This window comes from Hydra vulgaris, chromosome 09 (genome assembly GCF_038396675.1).
Source record: "Hydra vulgaris chromosome 09, alternate assembly HydraT2T_AEP".
NCBI lineage: Eukaryota > Metazoa > Cnidaria > Hydrozoa > Anthoathecata > Hydridae > Hydra > Hydra vulgaris.
Genome location: NC_088928.1, coordinates 47,772,340 through 47,790,091, shown reverse-complemented (window position 1 = coordinate 47,790,091; position 17,752 = coordinate 47,772,340). Strand labels below are relative to the sequence as shown.

At 28.5% G+C, this 17,752-nt stretch overlaps 1 protein-coding gene across 1 annotated transcript in view; it reads left to right on the top strand.

The window, feature by feature from the left end:
• Window positions 1-17,752, top strand: part of LOC100198937 (UTP--glucose-1-phosphate uridylyltransferase) — a 47,298-nt gene that overhangs the window by 8,929 nt on the left and 20,617 nt on the right. The window contains exons 3-4 of the mRNA XM_065805917.1: window positions 39-146; window positions 11,102-11,284. Coding sequence (XP_065661989.1) covers window positions 39-146; window positions 11,102-11,284 — 291 coding nt within the window. The remainder of the gene's footprint in view (window positions 1-38; window positions 147-11,101; window positions 11,285-17,752) is intronic.

Genomic DNA, 17,752 nt, shown 5'->3' with positions numbered 1-17,752 from the left:
ATTTATATGCCAAAATTAGTAAACTTATTTATTTTTAGGAGTTCAGGAAAAATCTCATAGGCTTTAAACAGTTGTTTTCTCGAATGGTAGATGATGATGAACCTCATTTGAACTGGAATAGCATATCTCCACCTCCAAAAGAATTGGTATTATTAAATTGTATATATTAAAACATTTTTTAAATGTTTTTTTTTTAGATATTTAGCTTCTATAACTTTTACAACAGGCAGATTTCGGTAATATGTAAGAAAAAAGGTTGTTAAGTTTATCAAACTATTTAATCCCATTGTTGTCATATGGCTGAGCAAAATTAATAGCCTATTACAGACTCTTAATTTTTCAAAAGTTTTACAAAGATTAAATTTTAAGCTTTTTTTTTCAGTGTGTAGCTTGGAATTGAATTTTGTAGAAAATAAAACTATTGTTAAATGTCTTTAATGTTAAATGTAAACTTTATTGTTAAATATGTCACATTTAAAATAATTTTTTCACTGTAGATTTAGTATTATTATTTTTTTGTAGTGCTGTTTCTGAAAGTTTTGAGTTAGTGTACACATTACTCATAAAATATAAATAAATATATAGGAGAATTAGAGATTATAGAGATTAGAGAGATAAATATATAGGAGAATATAGGAGATTTATTGACCACACAAAATACCAGCTCTAAAAAGTATTCAGAGTAAAATGTGTTGTTTCTTTTTTAGATATAGTAATGTTTGTATCCTTGAAACTATTATTAATTTCATTGTCATTAAATGATGACAGTGGAACTCACAGATATAAAAAAAGCTGATGCTGCGTTTTAATTATTATAAAAACTGGCTGTGACAATTTTCTATTTGTTAAAGTGACAGTAACTGAATTTTTTTTTTTTAAACATTTTCACTTCCAACAAGGCTACAAGCAACCACTGTTAGAGTTGGAAGTTATTAGAAGAGAAAAGGTGAAGTTTATGAAGCAAGTCTATCTTGCTTCATAAACTTCACCTGATTTATATAATTTGCAGTCAAAAGATTGTAAATTATATGAATCAGGAAAACAAAATGAAGGGAGCAAATTCCAAAGAACTGATTGAAACAAGGAAGAAGACTAGACAAAAAAGAATTAATTGAATGATGAGTAACATGAGGATGAATTTTAGTAGATTACACGAGATGCTCTTTAGAGCAGTGTCCACTATAGTATTTACAAAAAAATAAAGATAAGCAACATTATAATGATATGATAATGGTCAAAGGTTGGCTGCAAGAGCAGGTCCAACTTCTTTTACAGTGTATTTTTGCACCTTGTCTAAAAGAGAAAGGGCATCATTTGAAGATCCCCTCTAGATATGGCAACAGTACTCCATACAAGGATGGATTAGAGATTTATAGTGATAAAGAATAGAATCCAGAGTAAGAAAGTAGCGAGCACGATAAAGAGATATAACCTTAGCAAATGCTAATTTTGCAATGGGTTTGAAATATCGTTTCCAAGAAAGGTCGTGAATAAGAGTTAATCCTAGAAGATGAAGGGTAGATGACTCATTGAGTACATTACTGTTCATAAAAAGAAGATCTAGATTATTGCATACAAAATTTAATTTTATCTGATTTTATTAAAGCTCGCTTTTTAATGTAATACAAATATGGGAAAAATAAATGTACTTAGGACTTAATGGATTAATATCTGGAGCTGACAAAATTTTTTAAAGAATCTAACATCCTTAGGTCCCTAGTGAAAAAAGTTTATAAATATTTGTCTAAAGAAAAATGAAAACTCAAAAAGATTTTAACTTTTTTAATAAACTAAGTGTCTGACAATTTTAACCTTTTTGATAAACTAAATGTCAAAGTTATTTTAACTTTGTAACTTTAAGATTTTTTTTAAAAACACCTGTTTTGAGGTCTCTATAGCTGCATATAACAAGTTTAATTGTTCACTACATGATTACTGTTTAAGTCCCATTTTTAATTTTAGATATTGAAAATAATATGTTCTTTACAAATTTAACTTTTTTTATTTTTTTCTTTTTGCCTCATTTAATTTTTTAGATTTTAGATCATAGTCTAAACCCAAATAAATTAAAAAAAAACCCAAACTCAATCTTTAATAACCTTAGCAAGTTCTACAAGATGGTTCTGTAAATGCTTTTGTAACAAGTACTATAACAACAGGCTGCAATAAGTAAAAAGGATCCCTAAAATATAATATGCTAGAGATATGAACTGAGACAACAACAAGCTATTTATTTTCCGTAAATCATTTTTACAATGGTTTTGATAATAATAGTAATAATAATAATAATAATAACAATAATAACAGTAATATAATAATAATAATATATTATAATAATAAAAGATAAAAAAATTAATACAAATTTTAGTAATAGTAATAATAAGTATGTTTACAATAATTAAAATGAAAAAATAATAATAATAACTAATATTATAATGGTAGTTATAAAATTATTTATAATAATAAGTTAATGGTTTATTAAGTGGTGTCACTCATACAGAAATATGATCAAAGGAGTGACACCAATTTTTAAACATAATATAAGTAATAATAAGCAAAGACATATGCAAGTGAAACATATGGACCGTAAACACATTGATTAAAGCACATAGAACATACATTAAAACAAACATGTAGAAATCATAGTTTGCAGGTTTTAATAATAATTGGTTGAAAGTTTATTATTCTAATGGATTGACGCTGAAACAATAGCAACTTGTAAATACGATTAAATATTGTTGTCAAGTTTGGGGTCAAGTTTCCAACTTGACCCAAAACTTGACAACAATATTTAAGATGAGATGAGAATAATGCATAGTAAATATTCTTTAGTGTAACTTTGTCGACATAATGACGAATTATTGAAAGCATACTGTTAGCTCGAGTTATTTCTTATGTTATTTCTTGCTTAGTTCATTAATATGAAAGTTCCATGAAAGATTGCAATCAATTAATACACCAAGATATTTAATAACTCTTGAAGGATATAGCCCTATTATTATTAATTTTGATTTCAACATTTTTAAAGAAATATTTTTTCTCAGAATTGAAAAAAAAATTAGTTCAGTTTTTTCTGTGTTAAGACATATTAGGTTAGCATTTAACCAGTGAATTATACCTTTTAGATCTGATTTAGCATTTTTACATAAAGAATGAAACGATTTGTTGATGTGCAAGAGATTTGTATCATCAGCAAACAGATAAACTGAAGAGAAGTAAACAGAGTTGATTAGGTCATTAACGTTGAATAAAAATAAAAGAGGACCTAGAACAGAACCTTGAGGAACACCACACAAAACTGATTTATTACTAGAATTGAAACCATCAATACTTACAAATTGTTTTCGATCTGAAAAATAAGATGGAAACCAGTCATTTACAATAGCTCGAATTCCATAATGATTTAATTTAGAAATCAAAATACTATGGTCAACAGTATCGAAAGCTTTTTGTAAATCGATAAAAACACCACAAACGAAATGACCAGTATCAAGAGCTTTCCTAATTCTGTTATACTTATTAATGCATGGCAAGTAGAATGTTTTGATCGAAAACCAAATTAAAAATCATTTAAATAATTAAATGATTTTAGAAAAGAGTACATTCTAGAATACATAAGTTTCTCAAAAAGCTTACTAGTGTTAGATAAAAGAGAAATAGGTCTGTAGTTAGTGCATGAAAGTTTAGAGCCATTTTGAAATATTGGAATAACGCGAGATAATTTCAAAATATCAGGAAATGCTATTAAATAATTTAAAAAGATTATTTGAAAATTCATAGTTCTATAGATCTATGAGAATATTTGTGGGAATGCTTTTTGGACCTAATGATTTTTTTCGATTTAAATTAGATATGTGATGAAATTTCAGGAATATTTGTTGGAGATAATAATAAACTATGTAAATTTGGATGTTTAAGATACTTTTAATAGTTAATATAAAACGATTAAATATTGAATTTGAGTTTATGAGCAACATTTGTAAAAAAAAGTGTAAAATGATTCAGAGATTAGAGTTGGATCAGTTATATATATTTCATTTTCTTGCAAACAGTTGGGAGATGATTTATTGAAGTTTTTTACATTAATTAGAATGTTAATGCCTTTCCAAAGTTTGCAAAGATTTATTACATTTTCTGAGAAAAAAAGTTTTAAATGGGTTTTTTTACTATGTTTAATGTAATTATTATATGCTAGCAGTAGGCAACCAGTAATACGGGTTTGAAGTAAATAAATTATTAATAATAACTTAATTTGTTTTCTCTAATGAAATATAAATTTTTTAATACTTTTTTAGTTCTGCTTACTTTTATTTTTCTTGGCTTCGTAGTTAAACAAAACTGTTAGCTTCATTAATGATACAGTTAACCATTTATTTTGCAACGTTCGGACATTAAATGCGCAAATCACAACAAAATCGTTTTGTTAAAATATGACTTGAATTATATGCATAGATCATCCAAGTCTTATTTAAAAATTTTGAAAAATTGTTTAGGTAAAGTATCGGAAATATATTTTCCCCTTCCTTTCTCTTAATTTTGCTTTTAGTTGAGTAGTTTCTAATTTTTTTTTAACTTTTCTTTATTTTGCTTAGAGTGATGAGTTAAGCTTAAAAAATAAATATTCACAAAAATTATACCTTAACTTGTATCTTAATATAACTTATTAATATATAACTTGTAAACTTGTATGAAAAGAAATTATTTTGGATATCCGGAAAAACTTCAAGTTGAAAAATATATCCGCAATTCCAGATAAGGCTAATCCCTGTTTACTGCTCCTATAATATTAAAGCTTATTACTCAAGCTATCTTTTTTTTTAATAATCCAGCAGAAATTATAATAATTAAAAAAAAAAAAAGTAAACAAATATGTCGATTTACTTTATATTAACGTATATTAACATATATTTATTTCAGCATTCATCCAATCCAAATTTATACTAATGCAGAAAATATTTAGCAAAAAATGTCCGTAATATATTTTGCCTTGCGTTTGTCTTAACTTTGCTTTAAAATTATTAGTTATATTTAAAACTTTTTATTAATTTTTGTATAAGTCAGGTTGACAAAAAAAGCAATTGCTTTTATTCGACATTTTTGAAGTAATTGTTACGCTTTACGTTAATACAAGTTTGAGCAAAATCGATAAATATTTTCACATAAATGTGAGCAATTAGTCTAAAAGCGTTGAATAAAAGCAATTGCTTTCCTTTATTCACCCGGCCTAATGAGCTAAAAAGGCTATAAAAGAGGTGTTAAAACCATGTAAAACAGTTGTAAAAATTAAATATTTAAAATTGTGTTCACTTTTTTTAAAAAATAAATTTATATACATGATAAATAGTTGAATATGTAACAAAAATATTTAAAAAAAATCTATATAAAACATATTTTTCTCAAAAAACAATTAACGTTGAAGGTTCTTTTTCCAAATGAGTTATAATAGCCGCCATCTCCAGGACCGAAGAGTCAAGCATAGCCTATTGTAAAAAAAACCATACTAAAATAATTTAAAATATTTATTATCGATGTTCATGTAAAGCATCATACATGAACATCGATAATAAATATTTTTTATGAAAAATATTTATTATCGATGATTTTTATGAACATGTTCATGTAAAGCATCATACTGCTCACTTCACAGTTTATCTTGATTATTTCTGATAAAAGCAAGACGCTGGCCTTCAATTTTTACATATGCATCTACAGCATATTGCTGAAATAGTTTCTTGCCATAAAATAATGAACAGAAAAATTGCCGAACAGAAAGTCTATAATTGTAGAACAGAGATAATGTAACATGATTTCTAACCAGTGTGGCACGCCTAGGGTTATGCACTACTGATTATGCCTACCAGCATCACCTCTTGGGAAAAAAGAGAGGATAAATCATAGGATCTAAGTTGGCTGACATACTTGATACAATTTTTAAAGGATGACCTCTTGGGTAAAAAACAACTTCCCTAGAAGTTGGGGGAGCACCATCTTTGCCAACAAATACAACTGCAACTTCATTGTGTGAAGGTAGATTATAGCAACGTTTATCAACCCCTTCAAGTAAAGACATTTTTACAACAGAAGCTTGGCGACCTTCTATAGCCACTTGACAAGTTTCTTCATCTTCTACTTCAGCCATGTTTTTAAATGCATAAGCAAATGGACTTTGTTCAGTAATTATAGTTTGCAGTTGAAACATTAAATCACGTAAAAAAAGATCATTACCACATTAATGCATTCTAAAATTTACTGCTGCAAGTGGATCATATATATATAGTTGAGAATATATTGGTGGAATACCTTGATCTGGCCTAAGATTACCTACACGATGATAAATCTGGCCACATATTTTAAAAGATGGAGGCCCATGATTTATTGGTTGAACTACAGTTGCTTTAAATGAAGCGAAAGAAAGACAGGCATTATAATTTCGAATATGTTTAAAAAAATTAACATTAGCATTACAATCTACATAACTGTAAAATAAATCCTGTAAAACTTGTGTAAAAGGTGAAAGCGGAGGCAAAGCTACCTTACCATTATGGCAACATAGAAAATGTGTTTCATCTGGAAATTTCTTAGCACCATAGTGCTGACAAATTTGATTCATTTCTCCTAAATAATTATAATCTGGAATAGCATTACTTCTTGCTATAGAATACATTCGTCCTTGTCCAACAGATCTTCCTACATTTTGGTGACGATTAACTTCGCCTTGATTTAGCCTATTTCTTTCATTTTGGTGACGATTAACTTCATCTTGATTATGCCTATTTCTTTCATTTTGTAAATGATTAATTTCATCTCGTCTAAGTTTATTTCTTTCATTTCATCTTCGATTATTTTCAACACGCCTTATAGCACTTACATCATCTTGTAAATACATAACTTCATCTAGCCCATCATCCATTTCAATGTCAACATTTTCATTAAACATATTTATCAAAGCAACACTAATTATTTTTTTTACTACTCTAACGTTAACAATAAAATAAAAAAACTTAATAAATAACTAAAAAAATCTTCTCGAAAAATTACAAAATAAAGAAACTAAATAAATGCAAAATAAAATTAATTTGCCATCATCAAAAGTAATGCACCTGTATTACGTTTTCTTAAGTTTATTTAAAGTTAAGAAAAACCTGCAACCATATTAGCAAAGACTTATAAAAAAAAGTTAAAATTTATTTTATTTCTAATAAAAAAAATTTAGAAACAAACAAATATCCTTTTTTATTAGAAATAGTAAAGTGTTTCTAATAAAAAAACATATATATATATATATATATATATATATACATATATATATCCTTGGAGTCGCGGACAGCGTCATAGTTCATGTGTTGGAGGAAACATTGAGCAAAATGCATAATAAAACTTATAAATGCGTTATGTACAATACAAAACAGGTTATTAACGCAGGTTTGTAAACTCCCCCCCCCCCTCCAACACACAAGGTATGACACTGCGGCGACTCCAAGGATATATATATATATATATATATATATATATATATATATATATATATATATATATATATATATATATATATATACATATTGAACTATTTATTAGTGAAAACATATGAAAACCAAAATTTTCTTTATAATATATATAGCATATTTTGTAAATAAACCTTTACAATTTTCTTTGTACAACAACTTGATTATGATTAATAGCAACTCTGTAAACATGAATTTTCTAATAATCTAAATCTTAATAAATTATAAACAATTAAACTTAAATAAAAATGTATGAAAATGATTAATGCTATATTAAATATAGAAAAACAAACATATAATAACACAATTATATCCCAAACCACAATTCATTCATGCAAGAGAAATTATTATACCTTTATTAAAAAGCCAGAAACATTTTTTTCAAAGAGCAAAGGTTTTAACAATATTATAGATAAATTTTATTTATAACAAAATGTTGTCATGGCTTTTATCCCAATTATTAAAAGCATGTGAAAGCATGAAACTACCCATAAATATCTTCTAACGCTAGACCCCATCTAAGAATTATATTAAATCCATATTTTCAATATTAACATCTATAACACGAAGCTTTAAATTTAAAAGTACAATTTAAAAAATATTACAATAAATTAATAACTTAATAAAATTTTAAAAAGATTTTATATTACTTACCATTTCAAGCTACTAAACATTATCTACCTAATGTCTACTTAAACATTTTGAACTCGTACCATGAAAGGTCGTGACTTCTTTAAGAAAATACTTGGTTATAAAAAAGTCTAGAAACTACTTAAAAACTACAAAATAGTGTATTTTACAGAATACAGAAATGTAACTAATAAAGAACAATAGGCGTAACTATGCGCACTAATAATAATAATATTCACTGTGCTATTTATATTAAGAAACAAAATCAGTGAGTTCTAGTAATGAAACTACCTATTAATCATTTTTAACAACAGACACTAACATAAAGATAAGCCAAAGGTAACAACATTGCACAAAAAATTATCAAAGATAATGTTATGCATTTTCAGAATAGTTATATTGAAGGCTAGACAACACTTAGACCTAAAGCAGTAACACTGCTTGACTGGAAAGGTTGACGAATTTTGCTCTAGATCTATATTTCAAATATATTGTGTTTTATAGTTTTACTAACTTCAAAAACACAATATTTTTTTTAATGTTATATAACATATAAAAACACCTCATTTAACAATCATGTACACATTAGATAAAATACATTTCATTCTATTATAAAAACACATTTATATAAACACATTTATAAAACAACTATATAACATATATCACCACATACATGTATTTATCAAAAACTTTTTAACTTTGAGCATAATATAAACATATATGCAAACCTTTAACAACTATAAAACAACCTTTATTAGCATCAATTATTTTTAATATAACAAAGAATGCAGACTACAATTCACAACATTGTAATGAAAAAGATGAAACCATTTAAGAACAAAATTAAAATTTTCGAATAAATACATATTCAGATACCTTAAAATGAAGCATTCCTTTGACAAATTCCAGAAAAATTTTTTAAAATTTTTCTGTTCCTTATTATTTTTCCTAAGAATATAAAATATACATATAGATATAGAGAAATATAAAATAGATTGAAACAGACGCAAACTTATGTACATAAACTTACATGACCACAAACAACAGTCTTATTTTATTTAACTTTTTATATTAAATGCATAAATAACATTTTATTCTCATTATTCTTTCTACAAAAAATAATCTTAATCTATAAATAAGAAAATGAACTGAACTTAATAAAAAAGTCATCAGCTCCTCTTAACTGCTCTAGAAAATAAAACAATACTTGCTTAAAATGATCTAAAAAGACTAACGACAAAACTGAAACAGTTTACTTAAAAAGAAACATTGTACTAAAAAAACTATTTTACCAGTCATTTTAGTTCTAACTTCTTCTAAAAAATGAAAACAGGCTTTAAAAATTAGAAAAATAAAAACAACCAACAACAAACAAACGATTATTTAAATTTTTATTTTAAGCAATGAACAACATCAATTCTTCTTGAAAATAAAAGTATATCAGCTCTAATTAGCTTCTTGACCTTACTTGTAAGACCGCATGGAACATATAATTGCGCATAAAAAGTCAAGAAACTATTTAAAAACTAAGAAATAGTGTATTTTACAGAATACAGAACCGTAATTAACAATACGAACATTAGGCGTAACTATGCGCACTATTCATTAGCGTATTAATATTTAGATTTATATCTTTTAAAAACACTTTCAAACTTTTTTTTTATTAATAAGATCTTTAGATCTTATTATTTTTTGTTGGAAAAGATTGCGCACTTGAATTGATTTTATAATTCCTTTTGTAATCCATGGTTTGAATTGACATTTGAAGTTTTTGATACTTATTTTTTTAAGCGGGGCGTAGCGATCTAAAATCAATTTTTTTTCAGTAATAAACGTTTGGAAACATGTGTTAGTATCATTGGACTTTATAACATCGTCCAAGTCAATTTTTTAAAATTAATACAAGAAAATCTTATGAAATTTTACTCTTCCTCCACCAAGGTTATTTCTGTTTTTCCACACTCGCACACACACAAAGAATTATTTAAGTCACACTACAGCCAAAGCCACACAGAATATAAGTAGTCAAATTGTCAAAGGTGACAGCAAGGCATTGGTTTCGAAGGCTTTCATGGCAACAACTTAATGTTACAAGATTGCCCAGGTCCTACAAACCAATAGAATTGAATTTGGAACATTTTAAATTTGGATCCAATATTAACTACCACCACTTTTGAAATATGGTTGACAAGATTTGACAAGTGGTCATAGAGCATTATGATAAATCTGGTTTTGGAGACTAGTTATGGAATTATAAACTAAATAAATTTTTATTAGAAATTGCTTATTACTTTTTAGCCAACCCAATAGATTATCCCGTCCAAACCTAAACACTCAGTTGATGTATGTACTAAAGAGTAAGCATTGTTTCATGCAATTAACAAAGCAAAAAAAGTCTTTATTTTTATTAAACATATAATAATCATAATTTTTCAGATATCTAGATAATGCTGGTTACTTTTAAATTTAATGAGTATATGGTAATGAATTTATAGTATAATAAATGAAATAAAACTTTCAAGTTTGACAAAAAAATTTAAAAGATACTAGTTTAATAAAAAAGTTTGATAGAATGTTTGTAGTGAAAAAATGAATCAGCAGCTTTTTTTAAAAAAAAATTTAAATCCATGGTTACAAATTTGTTTGGACAAATAAAAAAGTTATAAACAATAATACCGAATATAATACAGAGCAAATAGTACATTATTTCAACTTTGAAATATTAAGCATGAACTTTATGTTATTTAAAAAAAGGCATTTTAGCTTCATTATTTATTATGCCTTTTAATTAATTAAAAATTAAAAAATATATATGTATAGTCATATAATTATTTAATTATATGAATATATGTATTTTTTTAATTACAACTTTTTTTTAATTCTTAGTCTAGTGTTATTATAAATAATGTAGTATATAACAGCAATTTTCATTAGAAAAGATGAGAGTATTTTGATAAAAATTTTTGCAGATGAAAACATATGAAGAAGTTATGCTCAAGTCATCTACAGATGTGAAAAAGTTGTTAGACAAGCTTGTTGTTGTTAAACTAAATGGTGGTCTTGGTACTAGTATGGGTTGCACTGGACCAAAGAGTGTAATAACTGTTCGAAATGAATTCACTTTTTTAGATATGCAAGTCCAGCAAATTGAGGTAAAAAATACTATGTTTAAATAATGAGTTATATTTGTTATATTTATATAGTTATATTTATAGTTATAGTTATATTTATAATATATATATATTATAGTTATATTTATAATGCATTATATTTATTATTATTATTTATATGGTTATATTCATAATTATATGTATAAGTTATATATTATAGTTATATTTATAATGCAATATATTTATTATTATGCATTATTTATACTTATTATTATGCAATTTTTACTATTACAATAGTAGATGTTAATACACTAGAAAATACTTTTCTTTTTTTTTTTAATTATGGGTTTTTTAGTAGTAGAAAAAAAAGCAGGTTTGACTTTTTAATAAAAATTTAGGATACTTTTATGGTTTTTGGTTTCTGGCATATTTTTTTGCATTACACCAGCATTGGAAAAATATATTTAAACATATTTGGGAATAAATTTGTGTCTGTATTTTGTTTATTACTATGTTTGCTAAATTCTTTGGTGCTAGTTTGTTATTATGCAGATTTAAACAATGTTTCTGTATTTTAATTGGAGCGATTGATTCTTGAAAAATTGAAGCACTTGCTTGTAGTAAATGATCTGGGCCCTGGCCCCGGCTAAAAATCAGACTTTTTTCAAACCCGGCCCGAGATAAACTATAAGATTTAGCAGGGGTTGATAGCCGGGGCTAGAAAAAAATTTATAATACTTTATATATTATAATTTTATGCTTACATTTACTATTTATTAAATACTGGCATATATTTATACATTTTCAAACTCTAGTTTACTTCCAACAAGATTGCAAGCAACCACTATTAAGTTATGAGTTACTTTAAAATAATGAGAATAAGTAAAAGTACTAGGAAATCATTCATCTATTAGACGGGCGCAGATGTATTTTTAATACATCGTTTCCAGTTTAGGATGTTGAATGATGGATCTTCTTGACTCAATGCAAGAGTTATGCTTGTGTCTCTGTTTTTATAAGTAGGCAACTCATTCTATTATCCCCTTACGAGGGTACAGCTCTAAAACTCAGTTTTATGGTTCTGAGGTTGGCTGGTTGTCAGCTTTCCCGAACTCTATAATAGCTCTCAGAGAGGCTGATTCCATCAACAGCTCAAAAATATCTAAGTACTAACAGTGCCAACAGGGACACCGTCCCTAACAGTGCAAACAGGGACACAATCCATGCGCAACAGCGCATGGATGGTGTCCCTGTTTGTTCTTTTAGTGTACATTGCCAAGGCCACATTTGGAGCCCTTTGTTACAGCTTAGGGTTTATTAGTAGTAATGAGGCAATTGCTTGGGCTATTAGACAGTGTTCTGAGTACATCTATGCATTGAGTCAAGTTCTTCAACAAATTTAAAAATGAATAAAGTACCAAATACTATAAAACATAAAAAACCATTGTCATCACCAATTTCTCTAAACCTATCATTCACTAATATTCGTGATCTTCAAAGTAACTTTTCTTCTGTTGAGTCTAATCTCTTGCAAAGTTCACCAGACCTACTTGCTCTTTGTGAGACTAATTTGAGTTCAGCTGTCTCATCTTGTGATCTTAGTGTTGATGGTTATCTGCCTTTAATTCGTAAAGACTTCAATAGTCACATGCTTGGCCTGGGCATTTACATTCGTAAGAATTCACCCATTTGTCCTGAAACTTGGTTTGAATCCACAGACTATTCTTTCGTGTGCTTTCGTTTAGCACCACTTCACTCTATCACCTTTCTCTTTGTTCTATATCGCTCTCCTTCATCTTAAGATTGCACTCTTTTTGATGTTATTTTTTATCATATTGACCAATCCCTCTCTCTTTATCCATCAGCCTATATTGTTGTTATTGGTGACTTTAATGCTCATATTACTGAATGGCATAGCTCTAGTGTCAGTGATTCTGCAGGCATTAAAGCCCACAACTTTTGCCTTTCTCAATCTCTAACTCAAATAGTTAACTTTCCATCTCGCTTTCCAGACAACCTGAATCATTTACCTTCTCTACTCAACTTATGTTTTGTTTCTTATCCTAGTCAGTTCCCAGTTTTAGAGAGATCAAACTGATCACAGTTTGATCTCTCTAAAACTAAAATCTCATTCTTTTTCATCACCTGAATCCCCCTATCATCATACCTCTTACAACTACCCTAAAGCTTACTGGGACTCTTTCCGTGATTTTCTTCGTAATGACCCTTGGGTTGAAATCTTTCGCCTTCCTGTTGACAAATGTGCTTCTTACATAACTTTGTGGATTCAGGCTGGCATGGAATCTTTTGTTCCCTCTTGACGATTCCAGGTCAAGCCTCACTCTCCTCCATGGTTTTCCTCACATTGTGCTGCTGCGATTGCCAGTGGAAACCATGGCTTTCATATCTATCAGCAAAACACTTTTCCAGAAAACAGGTGTCTGTTTATTACTGCTAGAAACCATTGTAAAAAGGTTTTGTCTAATGCAAAACCCCGCTATTCTCAGGTCATGAAATCTCGTATCACAATCACAAAAATTAGGCTTTCATGACTTCTGGAGAATCTTTAATAGTATTAATAATAAGAGCAAATCTTTAATTCTACCTCTCTTGTATGGTTCAGACTTTGTCACCTCACCTAAAGACAAAGCTGAATTGTTTGCTAAAAATTTTTCATCAATATCTCTTGATTCCACTAGTTGCGTTCTGATATTGCCAACAAACAGGTTGATCCTTTGCTTAACATTTATATCACTCCAGCTTCTGTATCTAAAGTCATTTTCTGCTTAGACTCTTCTACAGCTTGTGGCCTGGACAACATTCCTGTTATTGTTTTGCAGAAGTGTTCTCCGCAGCTGTCGTCTATACTCTCAAAACTATTTAAAAAGTGCTTATCAGAGTCTTGTTTTCCTGCCTGCTGTCCAGGTGCATCTGATATCCCTATTTTCAAAAGTTCTGGAGAGCGATCTGATTCGTGGGATCTTCTAATGATGTCCTTTCTCCTTTGGACAGTGTGCAAGAATCCATTGTAAACATAGTTGGACCTGCTCTTGCTGCTGGCCTCCAACCATTATCACATCTTAGTGTTGCTTCTCTTTCTCTTTTCTACAAATACTATAATGGGCACTGCTCTAAAGAGCTAGCGTCTCTTGTGCCATCTACTAAAATTTATTCTCGCATTACTCATCATTCAATTAAGCCTCATCCTTTTTCTGTGACTGTTTCTAAGTGCTCCAAAAACTCTTATTCGTCTAGTTTTTTTCCTCGAACATCAGCACTTTGGAATTCGCTTACTTCATCTTGCTTTCCTGATTCATATAATTTGCAATCCTTTAAGTCGTCTGTCAATTGTTATCTTGCTCTACAATCTTCATCTTTTCTCTTCCAGTAACTTCCAACTTTAATTAGTGGTTGCTTGCAGCCTTGTTAAAAGCAAAGATGATTAAAAAAAAATAAATGGTAAACTGAAGACTTGAAAAGTTGTAGCTTGTATATAAAAGCAAAATATGAAGATGGCTAATAGATATAAGGTTTTTTTGATGTGCAAGGAAAAAAACTAGATTAATATAGCATACTAAAAATATAGCATAGATAAACGTTGATCTGATAATATGCTAGTTACTGTGCTAAACATTCCCTCCACACTTGAGTTTGATCCGGAAATTGCGAAGATAATTGATATAATTTTTAATAAATTAGGAAACTTTGACTTTTTGTACAAGAATGTTGATCTCCAAATTTCTCTTGTCATATATATATACATATATATGTATAAATATATAAATATATATATATATATATATATATATATATATATATATATATATATATATATATATATATATATATTTGTATATATATATACAATTGTGGCCAAAAATCTGTTGTATTTGTTTTTTTCCAACAAATTCAAAGTTTAAATGGACACTGTGTCTCTAATATATCTCGCAGTTTATCAAAACATTGTTTAAAACTACATAACAGTAATATAGTTCAGTTTTACTTATCACTAATATCTGCTACACTGTGTCCGTTATTCTTAATTACTTCAGCATTTCTTGCAGGCATAGAATTTACGAGATTTTTACAAATATCAACTGTTATGTCTGCGCACCACACATGTGTAATGATGGCACGTAGATAATCTAAATTTGATGGTTTCTATTTATCAATCTTTAGTTTCATTATATGCCAAAAGTTTTCGATGGGGTTAAGGTCTGGGCTCTGCCCCGGCCAAGGACCTAGAAGCTCAACTCAATGATTCCGAACCCAGTTCACTAAAGCTGCTTGATGGCAAGGAGCACAGATATGCATAAACAGTTTGCAGGTATGAATCTGCATAACTGTCAAAAGCTTTACATCCAGAATGGTAATATATTTCTGTGTATTCAAAGTGGTATTTTGTGGGAGAAAGTAGAGGAAGTCAGGCCAGAGGCTGAGAAGCTGCCCCATACCATCAAGTATGCTGCATGTTTAACACTTGTTATGCAAAACTTTGAATCAAATCTTTTATTGGCAGGTCGGCAAACATATCTTGGTGCTGCAGAAAACAACTTCATGTTACTTTTGTCATTAAACATTACTTCATTCCACATTTCACTAGTGTAATGTTTGAATGTTAAAAAGTAATCTATCATGAACGTTCTTCTTTGATAACAGCGGTTTTTGTGCAGGTTTGTACGCTTTTAGAATAAAAGTGTTACTTGAACTTTGTCGAATGATTCTTGCACTAACTCTGTGTGGCAGTTGACTTGCTACGGCAGAGGATGATATCATTGGATTCTTCAACACATGTTGCTTTATTGCTCAATCTGAAGCAGAAGTTGTAACCTTTAGGCGTCTGGTTCGATGTTTAGATTTCACATCACCTGTCTCTCACTAACATTTCATTGTCAATGACACAATTTGCAGGGAAACATTAAGATGTTGTGCCGCAGCTGCTTGTGTTAAACCCGAGTTTACTAATGCAACAATCTGACTACGTTTTTAAGGTGAAAATTCCATTTTTTGTATGATGTTATTGATCTTAAGTAAACAAAGAACATAACATAAACAAATAAGAAATGAAACTATTTCATTTTTTTTAAATAAATCTCAATTAGTTCAATCAATAAAACCAACAGCTTTTTGGTTCATTAGGTTCGTTTTGGTTCCTAGACAACAAGCTTAAAACAGCAAAATGACGCAAAATGCAGTTATATTTGAGCATACAACAGACTTTTGGCCACAGCTGTATATATATACATATATATCTATATATATATGTATTTATATATATATATATATATATATATATATATATATATATATATATATATATATATATACATACATACATACATATATATATATACAGTAAGTCGAAAAAGTCACCCCTGATGATTTTTCTATAAAAACAAATTTTTATATGCTTAAATTTAAATTTTTGTCCTCAATTTTTTTTTTTTTTTTTTTAGATATTGAATTTGTATCAAAAAAACATTTTTATAACGAGAAATTAATATTCTTACTTTATTACTTAAAACAAAAATTATCCACTTTATCATTATCCAAAATTAGAAAAAGTGTAAGTCAAAAAAGGGTATCACCCCTTAAATAATTATTTTGCTTATATAAAATTAAGTATAATTGTGTGCCTTTTGCCTTGATGACTGCAAGACATCTTTTAGGCATTGAATCTACTAAGTTTTTAAGCCATTGTGTGTGTAATTTTTCCCACTCCTCAATTAGAATTGCCTTTAATTGCGACAAACTGGATGGTTTTTGATCAACTACTTTAATTTTAAAAAGATTTCATAAATTTTCAATCGGATTTAGGTCTGGTGACTGAGAAACCCAATCTAACATCTTAATACTGTTTTTTTTTTTAACCACTGAGTAACTAACTTTGATGTGTGTTTAGGATCTCTATCCTGTTGAAAGATAAAATTACAAGATAAGTCAGCACTTCTGGCGCTTGATCTCAGTTTTCGCTTCAGAATATCAATATAAACCTTTTTTGTCATTATTCCGTCAATGAATTCGAGTTTGCCAACACCACTCCCAGCAAAGATGCCCCAAACCATCATTCAGCCTATGATAAGAGGAAAAAATAAGTTAGAAGTATATATAATATTGAAATGTTATAATAAAGCTTAATGTTACCTCCTCCATGCTTGACAGATGGTCTCATACATTTAGGGTTTAGGCGTTTATCATTTTTTCTCCATTTGCGTATGATACCATCAGAACCAAACAAACATATTTTTGTTTCATCGGACCGTAAAACTCTTCGCCATTTGATTCCTTTTACTCAAAAAAAGGCTTTTTTGGAGCAACTCTACCTACACTACCTTGATTTTTCAAGCTATTGCAAACAGTTTGAGGATTTACAGTTATACCATGATCTGTTTGTAAATCTTTTGCAAGCTTTGATGCAGATAATCCTCAATCTTATTCAACTTTTCAAATAATTTCTATATCAATGCGTAAGGTAGTCTTAGCTGGGCGTCCTTTTCTTGGAAAATTTTT